Source organism: Sphaeramia orbicularis, chromosome 9, assembly GCF_902148855.1.
Source record: "Sphaeramia orbicularis chromosome 9, fSphaOr1.1, whole genome shotgun sequence".
NCBI lineage: Eukaryota > Metazoa > Chordata > Actinopteri > Kurtiformes > Apogonidae > Sphaeramia > Sphaeramia orbicularis.
Genome location: NC_043965.1, coordinates 4881214 through 4899774, shown reverse-complemented (window position 1 = coordinate 4899774; position 18561 = coordinate 4881214). Strand labels below are relative to the sequence as shown.

The 18561-nt window shown below is 34.7% G+C and overlaps 1 protein-coding gene across 1 annotated transcript in view; it reads left to right on the top strand.

Annotated features, from left to right (window-relative positions):
* fras1 (Fraser extracellular matrix complex subunit 1) overlaps window positions 1–18561 on the top strand; it is a 1008712-nt gene that overhangs the window by 833174 nt on the left and 156977 nt on the right. The window contains exons 39-40 of the mRNA XM_030143455.1: window positions 6395–6557; window positions 16051–16183. Coding sequence (XP_029999315.1) covers window positions 6395–6557; window positions 16051–16183 — 296 coding nt within the window. The remainder of the gene's footprint in view (window positions 1–6394; window positions 6558–16050; window positions 16184–18561) is intronic.

Below are 18561 nucleotides of genomic sequence, written 5' to 3'. Positions count from 1 at the left end.
TTTTTTCTTCTTAATCAAGATTTTTCAGACCAGTAAAATACTATCAAAAACCTGTAAATAATGAAAACCACAAATTTGTCTCATTGTTTTAGCATGAAAAAAAAAGTAAAATTACACAAAAATGTTTACATTTACAGACTAGTCTTTTACAAAAAATATGATATCTCAATGTCTTAATTTTTAATTCAAGATTTTTTTTTTTTTGCTTAATTCAAGATTTTTTTGTTGTTGCTTGATTCAAGATTTTTTTTTTTTTTTTTTGCTTAATTCAAGATTTTTTTTTTTTTTTTGCTTATTTCAAGATTTTTTTTTTTCTAATTCAAGATTTTCAGACCAGTAAAATACTATCATAAAAACCTGTAAATAATGAAAACCACAAATTTGTCTCATTGTTTTAGCGTGAAAAAAAAAAGTAAAATTACACAAAAATGTTTACATTTACAGACTAGTCTTTTACAAAAAATATGAATATCTCAAATGTCTTAATTTTAATTCAAGATTTTTTTTTTTTTGCTTAATTCAAGATTTTTTTTTTTGTTGCTTGATTCAAGATTTTTTTTTTTTTTTTTTTGCTTAATTCAAGATTTTTATTTTTTTTTGCTTATTTCAAGATTTTATTTTTCTTAATTCAAGATTTTTCAGACCAGTAAAATACTATCATAAAAACCTGTAAATAATGAAAACCACAAATTTGTCTCATTGTTTTAGCATGAAAAAAAAAGTAAAATTACACAAAAATGTTTACATTTACAGACTAGTCTTTTACAAAAAATATGAATATCTCAAATGTCTTAATTTTTAATTCAAGATTTTTTTTTTTGCTTAATTCAAGATTTTTTTTTGTTGTTGCTTGATTCAAGATTTTTTTTTTTTTTTTTGCTTAATTCAAGATTTTTTTTTTTTTTTTTTGCTTATTTCAAGATTTTTTTTTTTCTTAATTCAAGATTTTTCAGACCAGTAAAATACTATCATAAAAACCTGTAAATAATGAAAACCACAAATTTGTCTCATTGTTTTAGCGTGAAAAAAAAAGTAAAATTACACAAAAATGTTTACATTTACAGACTAGTCTTTTACAAAAAATATGAATATCTCAAATGTCTTAATTTTTAATTCAAGATTTTTTTTTTTGCTTAATTCAAGATTTTTTTTTTGTTGCTTGATTCAAGATTTTTCTTTTTTTTCTTTTGCTTAATTCAAGATTTTTTTTTTTTTTTTTTTGCTTGTTTCAAGATTTTTTTTTTTTCTTAATTCAAGATTTTTCAGACCAGTAAAATACTATCATAAAAACCTGTAAATAATGAAAACCGCAAATTTGTCTCATTGTTTTAGCGTGGAAAAAAAAGTAAAATTACACAAAAATGTTTACATTTACAGACTAGTCTTTTACAAAAAATATGAATATCTCAAATGTCTTAATTTTTAATTCAAGATTGTTTTTTTGCTTAATTCAAGATTATTTTTTTTTGTTGCTTGATTCAAGATTTTTTTTTTTTTTTGCTTAATTCAACATTTTTTTTTTATTTTTTTATTTATTTTTTTTGCTTATTTCAAGATTTTTTTTTTTTCTTAATTCAAGATTTTTCAGACCAGTAAAATACTATCATAAAAACCTGTAAATAATGAAAACAGCAAATTTGTCTCATTGTTTTAGCGTGAAAAAAAAAGTAAAATTACACAAAAATGTTTACATTTACAGACTAGTCTTTTACAAAAAATGTGAGTATCTCAAATGTCTTAATTTTTAATTCAAGATTTTTTTTTTTGCTTAATTCAAGATTTTTTGTTGTTGCTTGATTCAAGATTTTTTTTTTTTTTTGCTTAATTCAAGATTTTTTAATTTTTTTTTGCTTATTTCAAGATTTTTTTTTTTTCTTAATTCAAGATTTTTCAGACCAGTAAAATACTATCATAAAAACCTGTAAATAATGAAAACCACAAATTTGTCTCATTGTTTTAGCGTGGAAAAAAAAGTAAAATTACACAAAATGTTTACATTTACAGACTAGTCTTTTACAAAAAATATGAATATCTCAAATGTCTTAATTTTCAATTCAAGATTTTTTTTTTTTGCTTAATTCAAGATTTTTTTTTTGTTGCTTGATTCAATATTTTTTTTTTTTTTTGCTTAATTCAAGATTTTTATTATTTTTTTGCTTATTTCAAGATTTTTTTTTTTTCTTAATTCAAGATTTTTCAGACCAGTAAAATACTATCATAAAAACCTGTAAATAATGAAAACCGCAAATTTGTCTCATTGTTTTAGCGTGAAAAAAAAAGTAAAATTACACAAAAATGTTTACATTACAGACTAGTCTTTTACAAAAAATATGAATATCTCAAATGTCTTAATTTTTAATTCAAGATTGTTTTGTTTGCTTAATTCAAGATTATTTTTTTTTGTTGCTTGATTCAAGATTTTTTTTTTTTTACTTAATTCAACATTTTTTAAATTTATTTATTTATTTATTTATTTATTTATTTTTTGCTTATTTCAAGATTTTTTTTCTTCTTAATTCAAGATTTTTCAGACCAGTAAAATACTATCATAAAAACCTGTAAATAATGAAAACAGCAAATTTGTCTCATTGTTTTAGCGTGAAAAAAAAAGTAAAATTACACAAAAATGTTTACATTTACAGACTAGTCTTTTACAAAAAATGTGAATATCTCAAATGTCTTAATTTTTAATTCAAGATTTTTTTTTTTGCTTAATTCAAGATTTTTTTGTTGTTGCTTGATTCAAGATTTTTTTTTTTTTTTTTTTTGCTTAATTCAAGATTTTTTTTTTTCTTAATTCAAGATTTTTCAGACCAGTAAAATACTATCATAAAAAACCTGTAAATAATGAAAACCACAAATTTGTCTCATTGTTTTAGCATGAAAAAAAAAGTAAAATTACACAAAAATGTTTACAATTACAGACTAGTCTTTTACAAAAAATATGAATATCTCAAATGTCTTAATTTTTAATTCAAGATTTTTTTTTTTTTTTCTTAATTCAAGATTTTTCAGACCAGTAAAATACTATCATAATAACCTATAAATAATGAAAACAAATTTTTTCTCTTTGATTTAGTGTAAAAAAAAAAAAAAAAAGTAAAATTGCACAAAAATGTTGACATTTACAAACTAACCTTTTATAAAAAAAAAAAAAAAAAAAAAAAACGTGAATAACCTGAAATCTCTTAAGAGAGGTATGTGGAATTTTAACAATATTCTCCCTGTTATTTGATGTTTTGTGTATTTGTAGATCCACTGTGATCTGTAAGTTGTGATTCACATGTGTAAATGATAAACTAAGGCGTAATATTGTTAACATTGTACTTATTTTACTAAAGAATTTTCAGCTCATTCATATTTGTTCATGTTATGTTCAAGTACAAGTTGTGGATATAAATATTGTCATTACAGAATTTACTTTTTACACTCAAAAGTTCTTATCCTATTACTTATATTATTTTACTGGTCCAGCCCACTTCGTATCATATTAGGCTGAATGTGGCCCTTGAACTAAAATGAGTTTGACACCCCTGCTGTAACTGGAGTAAAGTTATCAAATAACATTGACAAAGAATTAAAAACATGCACATCAGTCACTACATTTAAAAGGATGTTTAAAACCAAGGTATTCAATTAATATAGAATATTACGATAAAATAAGACAATTAGTAGTTTGAATTTTAGATTTTGCTTAGATTATATTATTTTTTTATGTATATTATTGTTTAAACCTGCACCATCTTGTTACCTTGTTTTGTTTCTGCAACCTTCCTTCTTGTAATTAGGGTAGACATAAATAAACTGTTGCTTCAGCCTACGCCTTTTTGCCCATGTTTAATATCGAAATCCAAGCTGTATGTATGTATATATCATGTTCTGTTAAATAGGCAAATAAATTACAACTAAATAATACTTTTCTACCACAACTAACCATCTACTTTCATCCCATCTCACTGAGGAAGAAAAATCTAACATTAAACTTTAAGGAAATATTGATGTTTATAAATTATATGGACAAAAGTATTTGGACACATCATGTCTACAGCTGTAAGATGTCCTGTTCATGAGGATTTAAGATAAAAACATTCGCAATTCCTTAAAGTTTAATGGGAGATTTTATTATTATTTACATTTACATTATTATTTATTTGCTATAATGTACAAAACCAAAAACCTTCTGAATCAGAAATCTCTCCATATATTGTACAATTCTCTTGTTCTTCCATATCTGAACTACTGTGCAGCGATATGGGGTAACAACTATAAATCAAATATTAATTCTATATTCTTACTTAAAAAAAAAAAAAAGAAATTCAACTTGTCAATCAAGCACAGTACTTAGCTCCAACAAATCCCCTATTTATCAAATTAAATGCTCTAAAACTATCTGGTTGACCTTAATACTCTTATTATAATGTGTAAAGCCCATGAACATATGTTCATCTACAGTCTACAGGAGATGTTTGAGCCCAGGCAAAGGAATTAGAATTTAAGGGGAACTGAAATCTACAAGAAAATTAAGTGTAGAATTAACATAAAAAGCCAGTGTATCTGTTAGAGGGGTACGTCTGTGGAATAATCTGGAGCAAAACTTAAAAATGTCTTCAATTTGTGCATTTAAAAGGATGTATAAATCCACTAGAATAACAAAATATAGAACATTAGAAGTACGCATTAAGTAAGATATTATAGTTAATTGGTTGTCATGATAAGAAGATACTATCATATTTATTGATCATTGTATTGGAGTAAATATTCGAGGTGGATATGTATATTATAGTTTATATTAGAAACGGTTGATTATTGCAAATCTGATTGTGTATGAGGTGACTTAAAAAAAGTGTATATGAATGGTTTTTATGGATGTTTTGTGTTATTGTAAAAATATACAGAGGAAACTGTGTGTTAACAAAGCAAAGGAGGCAGATCTGGTTTGATTATTAGTTTATAAAAAGGGGATGGGAGTCAATAAGTTATACTTCTTCCCGCTCCTTTTCGAGCACAAAAAAAATTGTATTTATTTATTTGTTTTGACCATGTTGTAGGATTCTTTGTTATGTGATGATTCTATGTGTTCGAAATAAACTGCTACTACTACTACAGTCATAGCATGAAAAAAATATTTCAGAAATTTAAAGGTAGAACATTTTAAAAAACAAAAAACAATATTGAGAGAAATTAAGTCAAAACCATCTCTGAGGCATTTTGGAAGCAAAGATAACAATTTAAACCAAGCTAACCAATGTAATGATATTTATCCCATAATATAAAATTATATTCTGACATTAATCAATTGTAATAATTTCCGACCACAACTAACCATCTACTTTCATCTTCACATCTTAGGAAGAAAAACCTCCCGTTAAACTTTAAGGAAATATTGATGTTTTTATGTCATCCTCATAAACAGGACATCTTACCGTTGTAGACATGATGTGTCCCAATATTTTTGTCCATATAATTTTTAAACATCAGTATCGTGGCGACAAAGGTAACAATCTAAACCAAACTAATCAATGCAATAAATAAAATACATATAAAACTATATCATAATATTAGTCTTTATTGTTTTGTATCCCAGACGCCTGTTGGAAAAGAAACACCTGAATTCAACGTGTCCACATACTTTTGTCCACATAGTTTATGTAAATGTTCTGCCTCAGAATTTGTTCAATATTCTTCCTGCTCTGACTGTAAATAATAATTTCTAACACAACTAACCATTTCACTGAAGAAGAAAAATCTACCATTAAAATTTAAGGAAATATTGATGTTTATAAACTATATGGACAAAAGTAATGGGACACATCATGTCTACAGCTGTATGATGTCCTGTTCATGTTCAAATCTGTTGACGGAACCTTAGCAGACCCAGTAAGAAAACAAACAAATTGGCAGGTAATAATCCAGTCCCCTCTTCTTCATTATGACTGTTGGCACGAACACACGACCAATTAGCGTCAGTCTGATATTACCAGCGAGAGGGAGCGAGGCCCTCCGTGAGACCAGATAAATATTCACATGCTAACGGCTTCATTTCCATAATGCGGGCCCTGATTAGCTCCAGCGCAGGACCATCTCCGGGGGCCATCTCCAAATCGGCCGTATTAGTTTTGTCTCTGTGGCGTCGGATCGTAAAAAAACAAGAGCCAGGAATTGTTTTATGAGAATTAAATGGGATTAGAAGAGATTATAGCAGTATGGATTTCAATTTTATTAGCGCTTTGCAGAGATTAGTCCCTGTATTGTTGTGGGAGGGCTAACGCAAAGCCCTGCTTAAGTCCTCTATCAATCCAACAGCAGACGCGTAAACAGATGTTGTCGTTTAAAGAGAGTCACTGTATCTGACGACGTTGACGGACGGCCCTGACAGATTTCCCCGCCTCCACAGGTACATCACCTCCATAGAGACGGGCAGCCAGCCAATCACAGACATCTTCCACTTTGTCGTGTACGACGGAGACAACAATCGCCTCGACAACCAGATGTGCACCATCACCGTCACCTCCACCCCCAGACAGCCGCCGGTGGTCACGGTCCGCAGCGGCATCAAGGTATCGTACACAAGACTCCAGAAGGGAGGTGTGGTCTGTTGTCAGGGGCAACGAGTAGATTTATGTCATCACAGAATTTTGAGTTTATGTCGCAAAAAAAGGAAGTGTCGGACTTGAAGTGAACAGGTGATGTGGCCCCGAGGAGTGGATTTGAGCCGTTGCTGAATATTTTTGATTTTGACTTTATATTTGTCATTATAAAACTGTTCACTTTACTTTGTTTGACACCTTTTTTTTTTTTTTTTACCTGTGTTTAGTTTTAGTTTACTTTAGCTGAGTTTATTTCAGACACAAAGATAATACAAAACATAGGGAAATAAATAAATAAATGAATGAATGAATGAATGAATGAATAAATAAATATTTTTTTTTATTGAATTTTAATTTATTTTGTTTTATTTAATTTATTTGCACAAAATAAAACGGCAATAGAAAAAACAACAACATTCAAACAAGTAACAAAATTGTGCAGGAGAGGTTAGAACCCAAAAAGAAGGCGTATATGAATATCTCCCCCCGAAATGAACAATACACCAAACAAAAAAAAAAAAAAAAAAAAGAATTAAAAAATACAATATAACTGAAATAATAAACTAAAGTAAAAACAATAAAAATGTAATCCACATTACAAATCATCAAATACAAATCGAGTGATACGCAGCCTTACATTTTTTCATGAATTAAAGTCCTTTTCAGATGCTTTTTAAACAATGATAAAGTAGATGTTGATTGAAGTTCAGGTCTTAGATTATTCCACAGATTAGGTCCACCATATTTCAGAGAATACTGACAGACTGAAGTTCGGCAGTACGGAAGATAAAATTTGCTTGAAAATCGTGTCGGAAAGTTGTGAATAACAGAAGACAACATAAAGAAATTGTGAAAAAACTTTAGGAAGAATATGAGTTAAGTGAACGTGTTTGTACATGAAGACACACGTCTGGTAAACGTTCACGTCAAAAACTGAGAGAAGATTGAATTTTTGGAAAAGAGGAGCAGATGAGTCGAGTCTCGTAGAAAAACTGATCATTCTTAAAAATTTCTTTTGAATTAAGAGAATCTTATTGAGATACGTGGGACAGGTTGCCGCCCAAACAGTAAATAAATAAAGATAGAAGAAGATAAATAAATAAAACAAAAACAAAAAAAAAAAATAGAATAATAGAAAAAAAAACAACTGTTGTGCCTAAAAGGGAGAAGGAAGAAGCCAACACTTATCCAGTCCTACCCCCCATGTGACTGTACAGTTTGTTTGTTTTTTATTTGACATGTTGTATGAACATTCACTTCTATTTCTAAGTCAAAATACTTTACTATTCAAAAAACGAGCAGAATATTTACCTTTTTTAGACATTTCCACTTTGTTTAGAGTCAAAGACATGATTTATTACATATGGTTCTACAGGGTGTCCCATAAGTCTCCATACATAGGAGACATAATACATATGGTTCTAACATGTATTTCTTTATATTTCTTCTTTATAGTTCTTCAGCAGTGGAGGACACGCATTGAAATGTGTTCCCGACAAAACGGCAGTCATATAGAGCATATTATATAAATAAAAATGGTTTATGTCAAGAAACGTTTATTTTTCCTGTGTATGGAGACTTATGGGACACCCTGTAGAATGGTTTTACCCTGAATGCTGCCACCAGATCTCCTTGGTGTTTTGGCGATAACACAGACAGATTTGGTTGGATTTCTTCTCCCTTGATAACCAACATAGTGGACCCTAGTGGAAGAACCCTACAGATTTCAGCTTCCCTATGGGTGTATTCACACCTACCACGTTTGGTCCGGACCAGAGTTCATTTCCCCAGAAAGTCCGCACTTTTTTTTAGGTGTGAATACAAACATGCGAACTCTGATTCGAACCAAACAAGTGGCCCAGAGTCCGCTTCCGAACGGACTCTGGGCCGGTTCACTTCTGGTGTGAATAGAACCAACCTCGAACCAAACCAAACCAAGGAATCCTGAGCCTTTTTGTGCTTGACGAGCCACCGTAGCCGCTGGAAGTAGCCGAGGTTTATGGGTGTTCAGAGCTAATAGCAGCAGCTATGAGCTGTGGACAGACATGGAGCAATGAGGAAACTGAATGTGTCACTGACATTTGGTCAGATGCCCTTATTACGAAACTGGCTCCAACTGAGCTTTTCATGAGTGTTAACATTATTTTCGGAAATTTGTGTCTGTAAAAAAAACCAATTTATATTCTGAAAATGATAACTACAGGGTGGGGAAGCAAAATTTACAATGAACATTTAGTTGTTTTTTCTCAGCAGGCACTACGTCAATTGTTTTGAAACCAAACATATACTGATGTCATAATCATACCTAACACTATTATCCATACCTTTTCACAAACTTTTGCCCATATGAGTAATCAGGAAAGCAAACGTCAAAGAGTGTGTGATTTGCTGAATGCACTCGTCACACCAAAGGAGATTTCCAGAATAGTTGGAGTGTCCATAAAGACTGTTTATAATGGAAAGAAGAGAATGACTATGAGCAAAACTATTACCAGAAAGTCTGGAAGATACTATTAAAGAAGAATGGGAGAAGTTGTCACCCCAATATTTGAGGAACACTTGCGCAAGTTTCAGGAAGCGTGTGAAGGCAGTTATTGAGAAAGAAGGAGGACACATAGAATAAAAACATTTTCTATTATGGACATTTTCTTGTGGCAAATAAATTCTCATGACTTTCAATAAACTAATTGGTCATACACTGTCTTTCAATCCCTGCCTCAAAATATTGTACATTTTGCTTCCCCACCCTGTATATGTAGGAGCACCACGTCTATTTTCATCAACACCGGCCGTCTCTGGTTCACCCCGCCCCCGACTTTTCTGTCCAATGCTAGCGCAGTTCGTCACATGCATGCTTCTGTTCACGCATTTTGGTCCACTAGCAAAAAGTGTAATGTGAAAGCGATCCGACCCAAATGAAAAAATAAAGTCTACATTTGAGCCGAATCAAATAAGCGGACCAAAGGACTTTTCAAGTGTGAATGTCATCCACATGGGGGCACTTTAGTTGAAAATCAGTTTTTTGGACATTAATCATTCAATAATAGGCCGATTGAGATCAAATTTGGTTCATGTTGATCGTCTTACAAATGTCCATGTTCTGTCTACCATGCCCTGATAGTTCAGACAGTTTGAATTTAAACCCTCCAGCTGCTGCAAAACTATCTTTATATTCAATTGGGCAAAAATCCAGTGGATTTCTACAACCTGTTTTAATTCCTGCTTAATTTGTTACGTCTGTAGCTAGTTACTTCTCGACATTTGCACATATAAGGTCCAGACTTCAGACGAACATTTCTCCAGTTCAACATAATTGTTTGTCAGCAGCAGCGGTTGTAGTCCAGACTGAAAATATGTCCAAACTTGGAGCCCGTTACCTAAAATGTTCAGCTGCTGGTTGAACTGGACAGATAACAATAACCTGGAGGGGGCGGGGCCTGAAGTGGCTCATGTGCATTTAAAGGGCCAGCACTCCAAACCACCTTTCTGGTGTCATTACTCAGAAATAGGGTTGAAGATGGACCTGTGGAGTTGAATGAATGAAGAATTCAGACCCAAGCAGAGCATTTACAGTTTATGGAGACCACAGGGAAATGTTGGAAAATGAAGAATTCCATTTAAAAAAAAGCAAAATATCACTCGTTTAAGGAATATGATACACTGATCTAAAGCACAATCAAGTAGTTTATGGTTACTGTAATAAAATAGACTAAATTAGAGCTGAAAACATAAAGTAATCATATATTTGACGCAGTGAAGTGCTGACACTAGTGGCCTACAGTATATTTGTCTTTTTATGTGTTTAATATATCATTATTTTCATCTCTCTCTGTATGACTCAGTTTTATTTATTTATATGTCGAGCAGTTAAAGTGCTTCATGGCTCTGTTGCTTTTAAAAACATTTCTCAGCTGTAGTTTTTTTGTTTTGTTTTGTTTTTTTTTTTGTCTGTCCTGGTGCAGTGTTCCTCCTTTCCCCAGCTCTACTTATTTCATTTTCACCGTAGTAACTCAGTATGAGTTCAAGTGCACCTCACAGCCGAGCACATTTGGTGGTTGAAATCTGACAGGCAGAAGGGATGAATGGAAATAAACTGGTACCTAAAGCCAGACCAGTAGGAAGCCGTGGATGTGCTTTTATCTGACAGGACAGATCCATCGCTCCATTACCTGCCTCTTCATACTGAAATACTCGCTGAGGTGTTTAAAGCCGCTGCTGTATTTAGAGACGCTCATTAAAGAGACGGATGAAGCAGAAACCATCACTACACTGCGACTTATTTGACCCTCACACAGTGTAAAACCACCGGTGTAAATATCTGACCGTTGGAACACATCAGTGATCATAAGTCACTTTTCCATTGACCTTCAAATTGCGCAAATAAAACTTGTGCATAAAAATTTACCTAATGCAAATTGACAATATTGCCAAAATGCCATGACTATGATTTTAAATGTTCTACCTCTAAATTTCTACAATATTTTTCCTGCTCTGACTGTAAATAATAATTTTCTACCGCCAACTAACCATATACTTTTATTCACATCTCACCGAGGAAGAAAAATCTACCATTAAACTAATAATTTTAACTAATATTGATGTTTTTAATCTCAAATCAGCCTGAACAGGACATCTTACAGCTGTGTCCCAATACTTTTGTCCATGTAGTTTATGATAATAGTGTATCACAACGATTATGCATAAAATCACAATGCAAACGTGCTATCGTTAGCGTTAGCCTCATAGCATGATTTCATTGCACACACAATAGTTGCTTTTCCATTGATCCTCAAATTGCGCAAATATAACTTGTGCATTAAAAATTTACCTAATGGAAAAACGACAATTTCACCAAAACTCTTGTTTTTCGATTAAAAGTTTTTGTGCTGGCAAGAGGTGGTTTTTCGGACGTAGCGCACACCACTGTGTTGGCTGATATGGAACTAAAACAACAAAACCCATGAATATACAAGAGAACAGCTGGAGGAGAACTGTCCACTGGAGTGAGCACTGTGCATGAAAGGGTTAAAATATGGTGGAAAATGTAAGGGAGAGCAGGGGTTGGATGATCATCGCTGTTGAAACATGTCTTGTGCTTTTTCTTTCCAGTGTGTATCACAGAGATCTTGTAAAATGCTGGACTATGTATGACCTCCCTGATAAAAATAAAATTATAAAAAAAAGAAAAAAAAAAAAGAATGAATGATACACGGATTAAAATAATTGATTTCCAGAGTAAAAAAAAAGCTTCATTTGAGTGGTCCGATATGAATGAAACCAAAAACATCCAATAAACTACAAAAGCACTCAGAGGCAGATTAGTCCCCCCTCCAATCACCACCTAAATTTAACCATTTGTTACTTGGCAGAGGTAATAAATAAGAAGTAGAGGTTTCTTTGTACAGTTTTATTTCTTTTTTATTCTCCGATTGTGGGTTCTCAATTGAATATGAAAAAGACCGAATGATCCACGGATTAGCGAGGCTCCGTCTACTGATACGTCATCTTAAATTCTTTTAAATTTTTTTTATTTTTATTTTTTTTATTTTATTGTATTTCTGTTTTTATTTTTTTATTTTATTGTATTTCAAATTTCATCTTATTTCTTGCACTTCAAAAATTCTATGCATAATCAAATATTTTAATGTGCGCTGTTTTTACATTTATTTTTATTTTATTGTATTTCTAATCAAATCTTAATGTATTTTAATATTGTATTTTTTTCAATCAATGTGAAGCACTTTGGGCTACAATTTCTGTATGAAAGGTGCTATACAAATAAAGTTTATTATTATTATTATTATTAAATCGGTTGTGATTTGGACACGTTCAGGGACTTTGAAGAGTTACCTCCGCTTTCACTCTTTATTTACTTTGTTCCTTTTAAAGGTAAAACATAAACATACACACACGCCAACACACCGTAGGGGAAACAAGACAGATTCCTGTGTAGAAGGGAAATGATGTCAGTCCTAATGAAGGTCACACTGATCCTCTGAAGAGCCTCCCTCAGGGATTCATCCTGTAGCAGAACTGCAAAAGCTGAAAGATAGCCGGCCAAATCCCCAAGGACTCCGCTTTAAAACTCTCTCTTCTAGTTTTATCTGGGAGGCCTTTCTTTTTAGTCCAACACAGAGGAAAAAGAAGCGGCGTAAAAAAGCGTCTGTACCTGTTAAAGTGGGGCGTCTCGAGCGGTTACATCTGTTTATTGTTTGATTTGTTTTGAAATTCCCTAAACCGCAGTCCCAAATACGGAAGCGGCTTTTACGAGCCGAGCCCTAAAGCAACACTTAATAAGTTGTCAGCTTTCTCTTAGGGTCTGGAATATATATCTACGCAGCAGTTATATTTAATTTATTACTTTCACAACTTGTTCTGCAGGAAAAAAAAAAAAAAAAAGCAGCATAAAGATGTAATAACCCAAAGGAGGAGAGCTAGAGTCGCACAAGTTGTCAAGAGTTGGACATAAAAAAGGAAAATAAACCCCACATGACCCCTTTATGAATATGAACATAATAGATAAATATGAATTGCTCTGTGATTTCTTTTTTTTTTTTTGACATTGATGTATATAGAATAGAAGAGGTCTTTGTTGTCATGGTTACAGGAACAAGCCGCAAACACTTGAAGTGCAAAGAGACGCTATAAAAAATATCATACAAAATTATACTGAAAAATGGGTCAATATCTGGAGAATTCAACAGTCAACCACCTCTTCAAGAATATGGAGGGAACAATGATGGAAAAATATCATTAGATTTTTCATAACTCCTAAAATTACAGCTAAATAAGTGTTCCTAGTTCAACCTTATTGGAGAGAATGTGGAGATGTCAGTGTTAAACATGCGCATGTCTTTTGTTTATGTCCTAAACTTCATCGTTTTGGGATCATGTAAATTCAGCAATTGTTAGATCGTGGGTTTTGCAATCCTTAAAACCTGTTTGGTGATGTAGTTTGGATATATTATTGGTAATAATGTAATTAAAAATGATATTTATTGTTTAAAATACAATTAGCAGCCTGTAAAACGACTATTACCAAAAAAAAAAAAAAAAGGTGCAGATTAGAACCATCTACAACTGACGACTAGATACAAATAGTGAATGGAATATTTGAGCTGGAGATTCTGACCCATAGATGGAGGATTCAAGAAGAACAGAGTCAAGATAAAAGGAAGAAATGGACAATTTTTATTTCAACGTCACATTAATAAAACCAGTTGTTAGTCACAAAGGTTTTTTATGGTCAGTGTATCCCAAATGTCCCAAAACAACAACAAAAATATAGTAGAAAAAAAAGAAAAAAGAAAATTTATACTGAATAATGTTGACTTTGTACAAAAACTACATTGATAAAATTCTTCAAATACTACTCAAATATACAAAAACCTAACTCTATACTGCATCTAAAAGTAAGGTATACAATAAACAGTGTTGGGCAAATTACTTAAAAAAAAAAAAAAAGTAATTAGTTAAAGTTACTAGTTATTTTCCCCAAAAAAAGTAATTGAATTTGTAGCCTTTTCTGTTGTTGCCCCAAAGTTGTGGAACAAGTTGCCCTCAGTTGTCAGACAGGCTCAGTCTCCACCTGTTTTTAAATCACATCTAAAAATGCACTTTTTCTCATTAGCTTTTAATCAGTGAGTGACATGTCTGTTTTGTTTTTGTTTTTTTTATGCTGTTTTTAACCGATTTTAATTTGTCTTTGTTTTTATGATGGTCGTATTTTGTTGTTCTTAGCCCGCTTAACACCCTGTGTTATCACTAGTTTTATTTACTTATTTAATCCCTTGTTTCATGTTTGGTGTACGGCACTTTGGCCAGCTGTAAAGTTCTTAAAGTGCTTTATAAATAAAGTTGGTATGGTATGATATGGTATGGTAATGGAATTACTCCTTCAGAGATGTAATTAGTTACCAGGGAAATTAATTATTTCATTGCTTTTTTAAATAAAACCTTCAAGTATGTAAAAGGAAACTGATTTTTGAGCGTGTTTCATGGGCCAGTTGTATAGAGTAGAACAGCAGACAGGTACTGGATACCAGGACTGTGGTGAGGCTGGGGTCCACCAGGGCCCAGCTGGGGTCCACCAGGGCCAGGCTGGGGTCCACCAGGGCCCGGCTGGGGTCCACCAGGGCCCAGCTGGGGTCCACCAGGGCCAGGCTGGGGTCCACCAGGGCCCGGCTGGGGTCCACCAGGGCCAGGCTGGGGTCCACCAGGGCCCAGCTGGGGTCCACCAGGGCCCGGCTGGAGTCCACCAGGGCCAGGCTGGGGTCCACCAGGGCCCGGCTGGGGTCCACCAGGGCCAGGCTGGGGTCCACCAGGGCCCGGCTGGGGTCCACCAGGGCCAGGCTGGGGTCCACCAGGGCCCGGCTGGGGTCCACCAGGGCCCGGCTGGGGTCCACCAGGGCCAGGCTGGGGTCCACCAGGGCCCGGCTGGGGTCCACCAGGGCCCGGCTGGGGTCCACCAGGGCCAGGCTGGGGTCCACCAGGGCCCGGCTGGAGTCCACCAGGGCCAGGCTGGGGTCCACCAGGGCCCGGCTGGAGTCCACCAGGGCCAGGCTGGGGTCCACCAGGGCCCGGCTGGAGTCCACCAGGGCCAGGCTGGGGTCCACCAGGGCCCAGCTGGGGTCCACCAGGGCCAGGCTGGGGTCCACCAGGGCCCGGCTGGGGTCCACCAGGGCCCGGCTGGGGTCCACCAGGGCCAGGCTGGGGTCCACCAGGGCCCAGCTGGGGTCCACCAGGAATCGGCTGGGGTCCACCAGGGCCCAGCTGGAGTCCACCAGGAATCGGCTGGGGTCCACCAGGGCCTTTTCCACCACATCAGTGCATATCTACATTTATAGGAAGGAGATGCTCCTCCAGTTAATCCCACATCTCCTTTTTTCAGTCGCTCCTCTCTGATCCAGCGGTAAATGTCTTCAGTCCAGTCAGTCGGACTCACTGATAACTCCTCCCCTAAATTAGCTGTGCAGGTAGCTGCGTTCAAGTGCATGGGGTGTGCTGGGATAACTCAAACTCACAGATGTCATTAGTGGTTCAGGTGGAGACAGCGTGGACAACTCAGACTCATGGACACACAGGTGAAGCATGAAGGCAGTGTGGGGGATCTGAATAGAAGAACGACTCACAACGAATCGGTTCTTATCATTCACTGAAAAGAGCCGTTCAGAAGACTCGACTCGTCCACAAACATCACACCTCTCCTGCCTGGCTGAGCGAGGACGGATAACAGCTGTTAGATCTCAGTGCATAGTAACGCACCACATTTCACTGCCGGTAACGGCGTTGTAACGTTTCAAATAGCAATTCATTAGATTACCTGTTACTGGAAAACAATAACGGCGTTAGTAACACCGCTGTTTTTAACGCCGTTATTCCCAACACTGACAATATATAATGGATATGTACAGGTAATAAAGGATATATATGACGTAAAATTAACAACGAGCTCTTTGTGCAGGTCCAGGAGGGCGGTCGTGTGCAGCTGTCCACCAATCACATCATAGTATCGGATCAGGACACGCCCAGGAAAGACCTGCTGGTTTGGCTCATCAGTCCGCCCAAATACGGCTTCATCGAAAACACCAAGCCAGGTGAGAAGTGTGTAGATGTGTGTAAATGTGTGTGTGGATCTGCATTCATCCTGTTTTGGGGGAACAGGTCTGGATCTCCTGTCAGGACTGTCCTTCTCCTTCCATTCTTCTAATATCACTTTGAAAATCCTCCTTGTCACATGAAAGAACAACCTCAGAGTTACAACGACACCTTGAAAACAGGACGTTTTAACCGTCTTTTCATGTACCGTTCCATCAAAACGTCGTCTCTTCTGACACTACTTTCCAAATGCGCCACCCAAGATCTGTCCACACACACTAGAGGACATTTACTGCTATTTCAGAATGATGGAGGATGATCAGATCTATTCACAGAACTGGAACAGAGCTAATGACGCATGGAAAACAAAGTCTCAGTACCCAACACTATGAGGGAACTTAACCAGAATCAGAATGCTTTATTAAACCCAGTGGAAATTGTTGTGTTTTTCAGTTGCTCTGTGCAAATATAATAAAAAGTAGCAGGAAAGAGATGATCTTTAAATATACACATATATATTATATACGGTGGCCCAGAGGTGCAACAGCCCAAAAAAGTATCCACTGTAAGAAAAAAAAGAGAACAGCCCAAAAAATTATCCACTAAAAGAAAAAAACACAGAACAGCCCCAAAAATTATCCACTGTAAGAAAAAACAAAAGAGAACAGCCCAAAAAATTATCCACTGTAAGAAAAAAAAAAGAGAACAGCCCAAAAAATTATCCACTAAAAGAAAAAAAACACAGAACAGCCCAAAAAATTATCCACTGTAAGAAAAAAAAAAGAGAACAGCCCAAAAAATTATCCACTAAAAGAAAAAAAAACAGAGAACAGCCCAAAAAATTATCCACTGTAAGAAAAAAAAAAAAGACAACAGCCCAAAAAATTATCCACTATAAGAAAAGACAACAGCCCAAAAAATTATCCACTAAAAGAAAAAAATAGAGAACAGCCCAAAAAATTATCCACTGAAAGAAAAAAACAGAGAACAGCCCCAAAAATGATTCACTGTAAGAAAAAAAAAAAGAGAACAGCCCAAAAAATTATCCACTATAAGAAAAGACAACAGCCCAAAAAATTATCCACTAAAAGAAAAAAACAGAGAACAGCCCAAAAAATTATCCACTGTAAGAAAAAAAGAGAACAGCCCAGAAAATTATCCACTATAAGAAAAAGACAACAGCCCAAAAAAGTATCCACTGTAAGAAAAAAACTATTATTTAACGAAACTGTTATTAGTTTCAAAAAACTACCTGCATGACCTGCAATATCACAATACTACTTTTTTAGTATACGAACAACAGAGCAAAATACCCATGTGAATATAGAAATAAAAAAGCTTGCAGGATTCCCCAAAAAATAATAAAAAATAAGAAGAGCACTCGGAGTGCGCAGACCTCTGCCAAATCAGATCTGTGCCCCCCGATCCCCACCAAAATTTAACCATTTCTTCCTTGTGCCAGTATCAACATTTCCTGAAAATTTCATGAAAATCTGTGCATAACTTTTTGAGCTATCCTGCTAACAAACACACAAACAAACACACAAAGCAAAGCGATCACAATACCTCCTGGTGGAGGTAACAAAAACATGAACCTCCGCCATGTCTCCATTTGAATAAATACCTAAAAATATCGATACAGTCCTTTTTAATATTGATACAGTATCATGAAATGAAATATCACAATAAAATGCGGAACTGATATTTTCTTACACCTCTATACGTTATTGTAGTTTTTTTGTGAAATAATTATGTATGAATGGATTCATAATTAATCCATTTAATTAATCCATTTGCATTCACAAATACAACACAAACACTGTAGTGACACCAACACTGAGATGGAGGACGTAGTGATTAGAGTTGTGTGTTGTGTTGGAGGAGACGTCCCAAAAAAAGTCCTGTTCTGTTTTTAAGGTTATCATTAAGAGCTGTTTTCACGGCTAATGTTCCTCCACTGCTTTTTTTTTTGTTTGTTTTCTAAGTGCTGGTTTCTGCTGCTGCATTCAACAGACACTGTTGTTACTCAAGGTTCCCCATGATGAGCTTCTACACCTAAAGAGGACCTGCTTTCCCACCATTATGGACTGAAAGCTCTTCTATACCCCACACTTTCACCTTTCTCTAATGTCTGTGTTTTTACTCGTTGCTGCTGCACAACAACTTCTATTGATGAGTAGTGAAGCCTAATTTCCGTTCAGAGGCTACACTTCGGACTGAAAGAAGAAAACCGTATTCACAGACGTACAATCAAACAGAACTACGGAAAAGTTCCTCCAGCTCAAACATCTTTCGGTTGATTTAAGGTTAGAGTTGCAAAGGGTTGGAGTTTGTCCTGAAATGATAGTATGTTTAAGTGCTTGTTTAAGTAGGAATG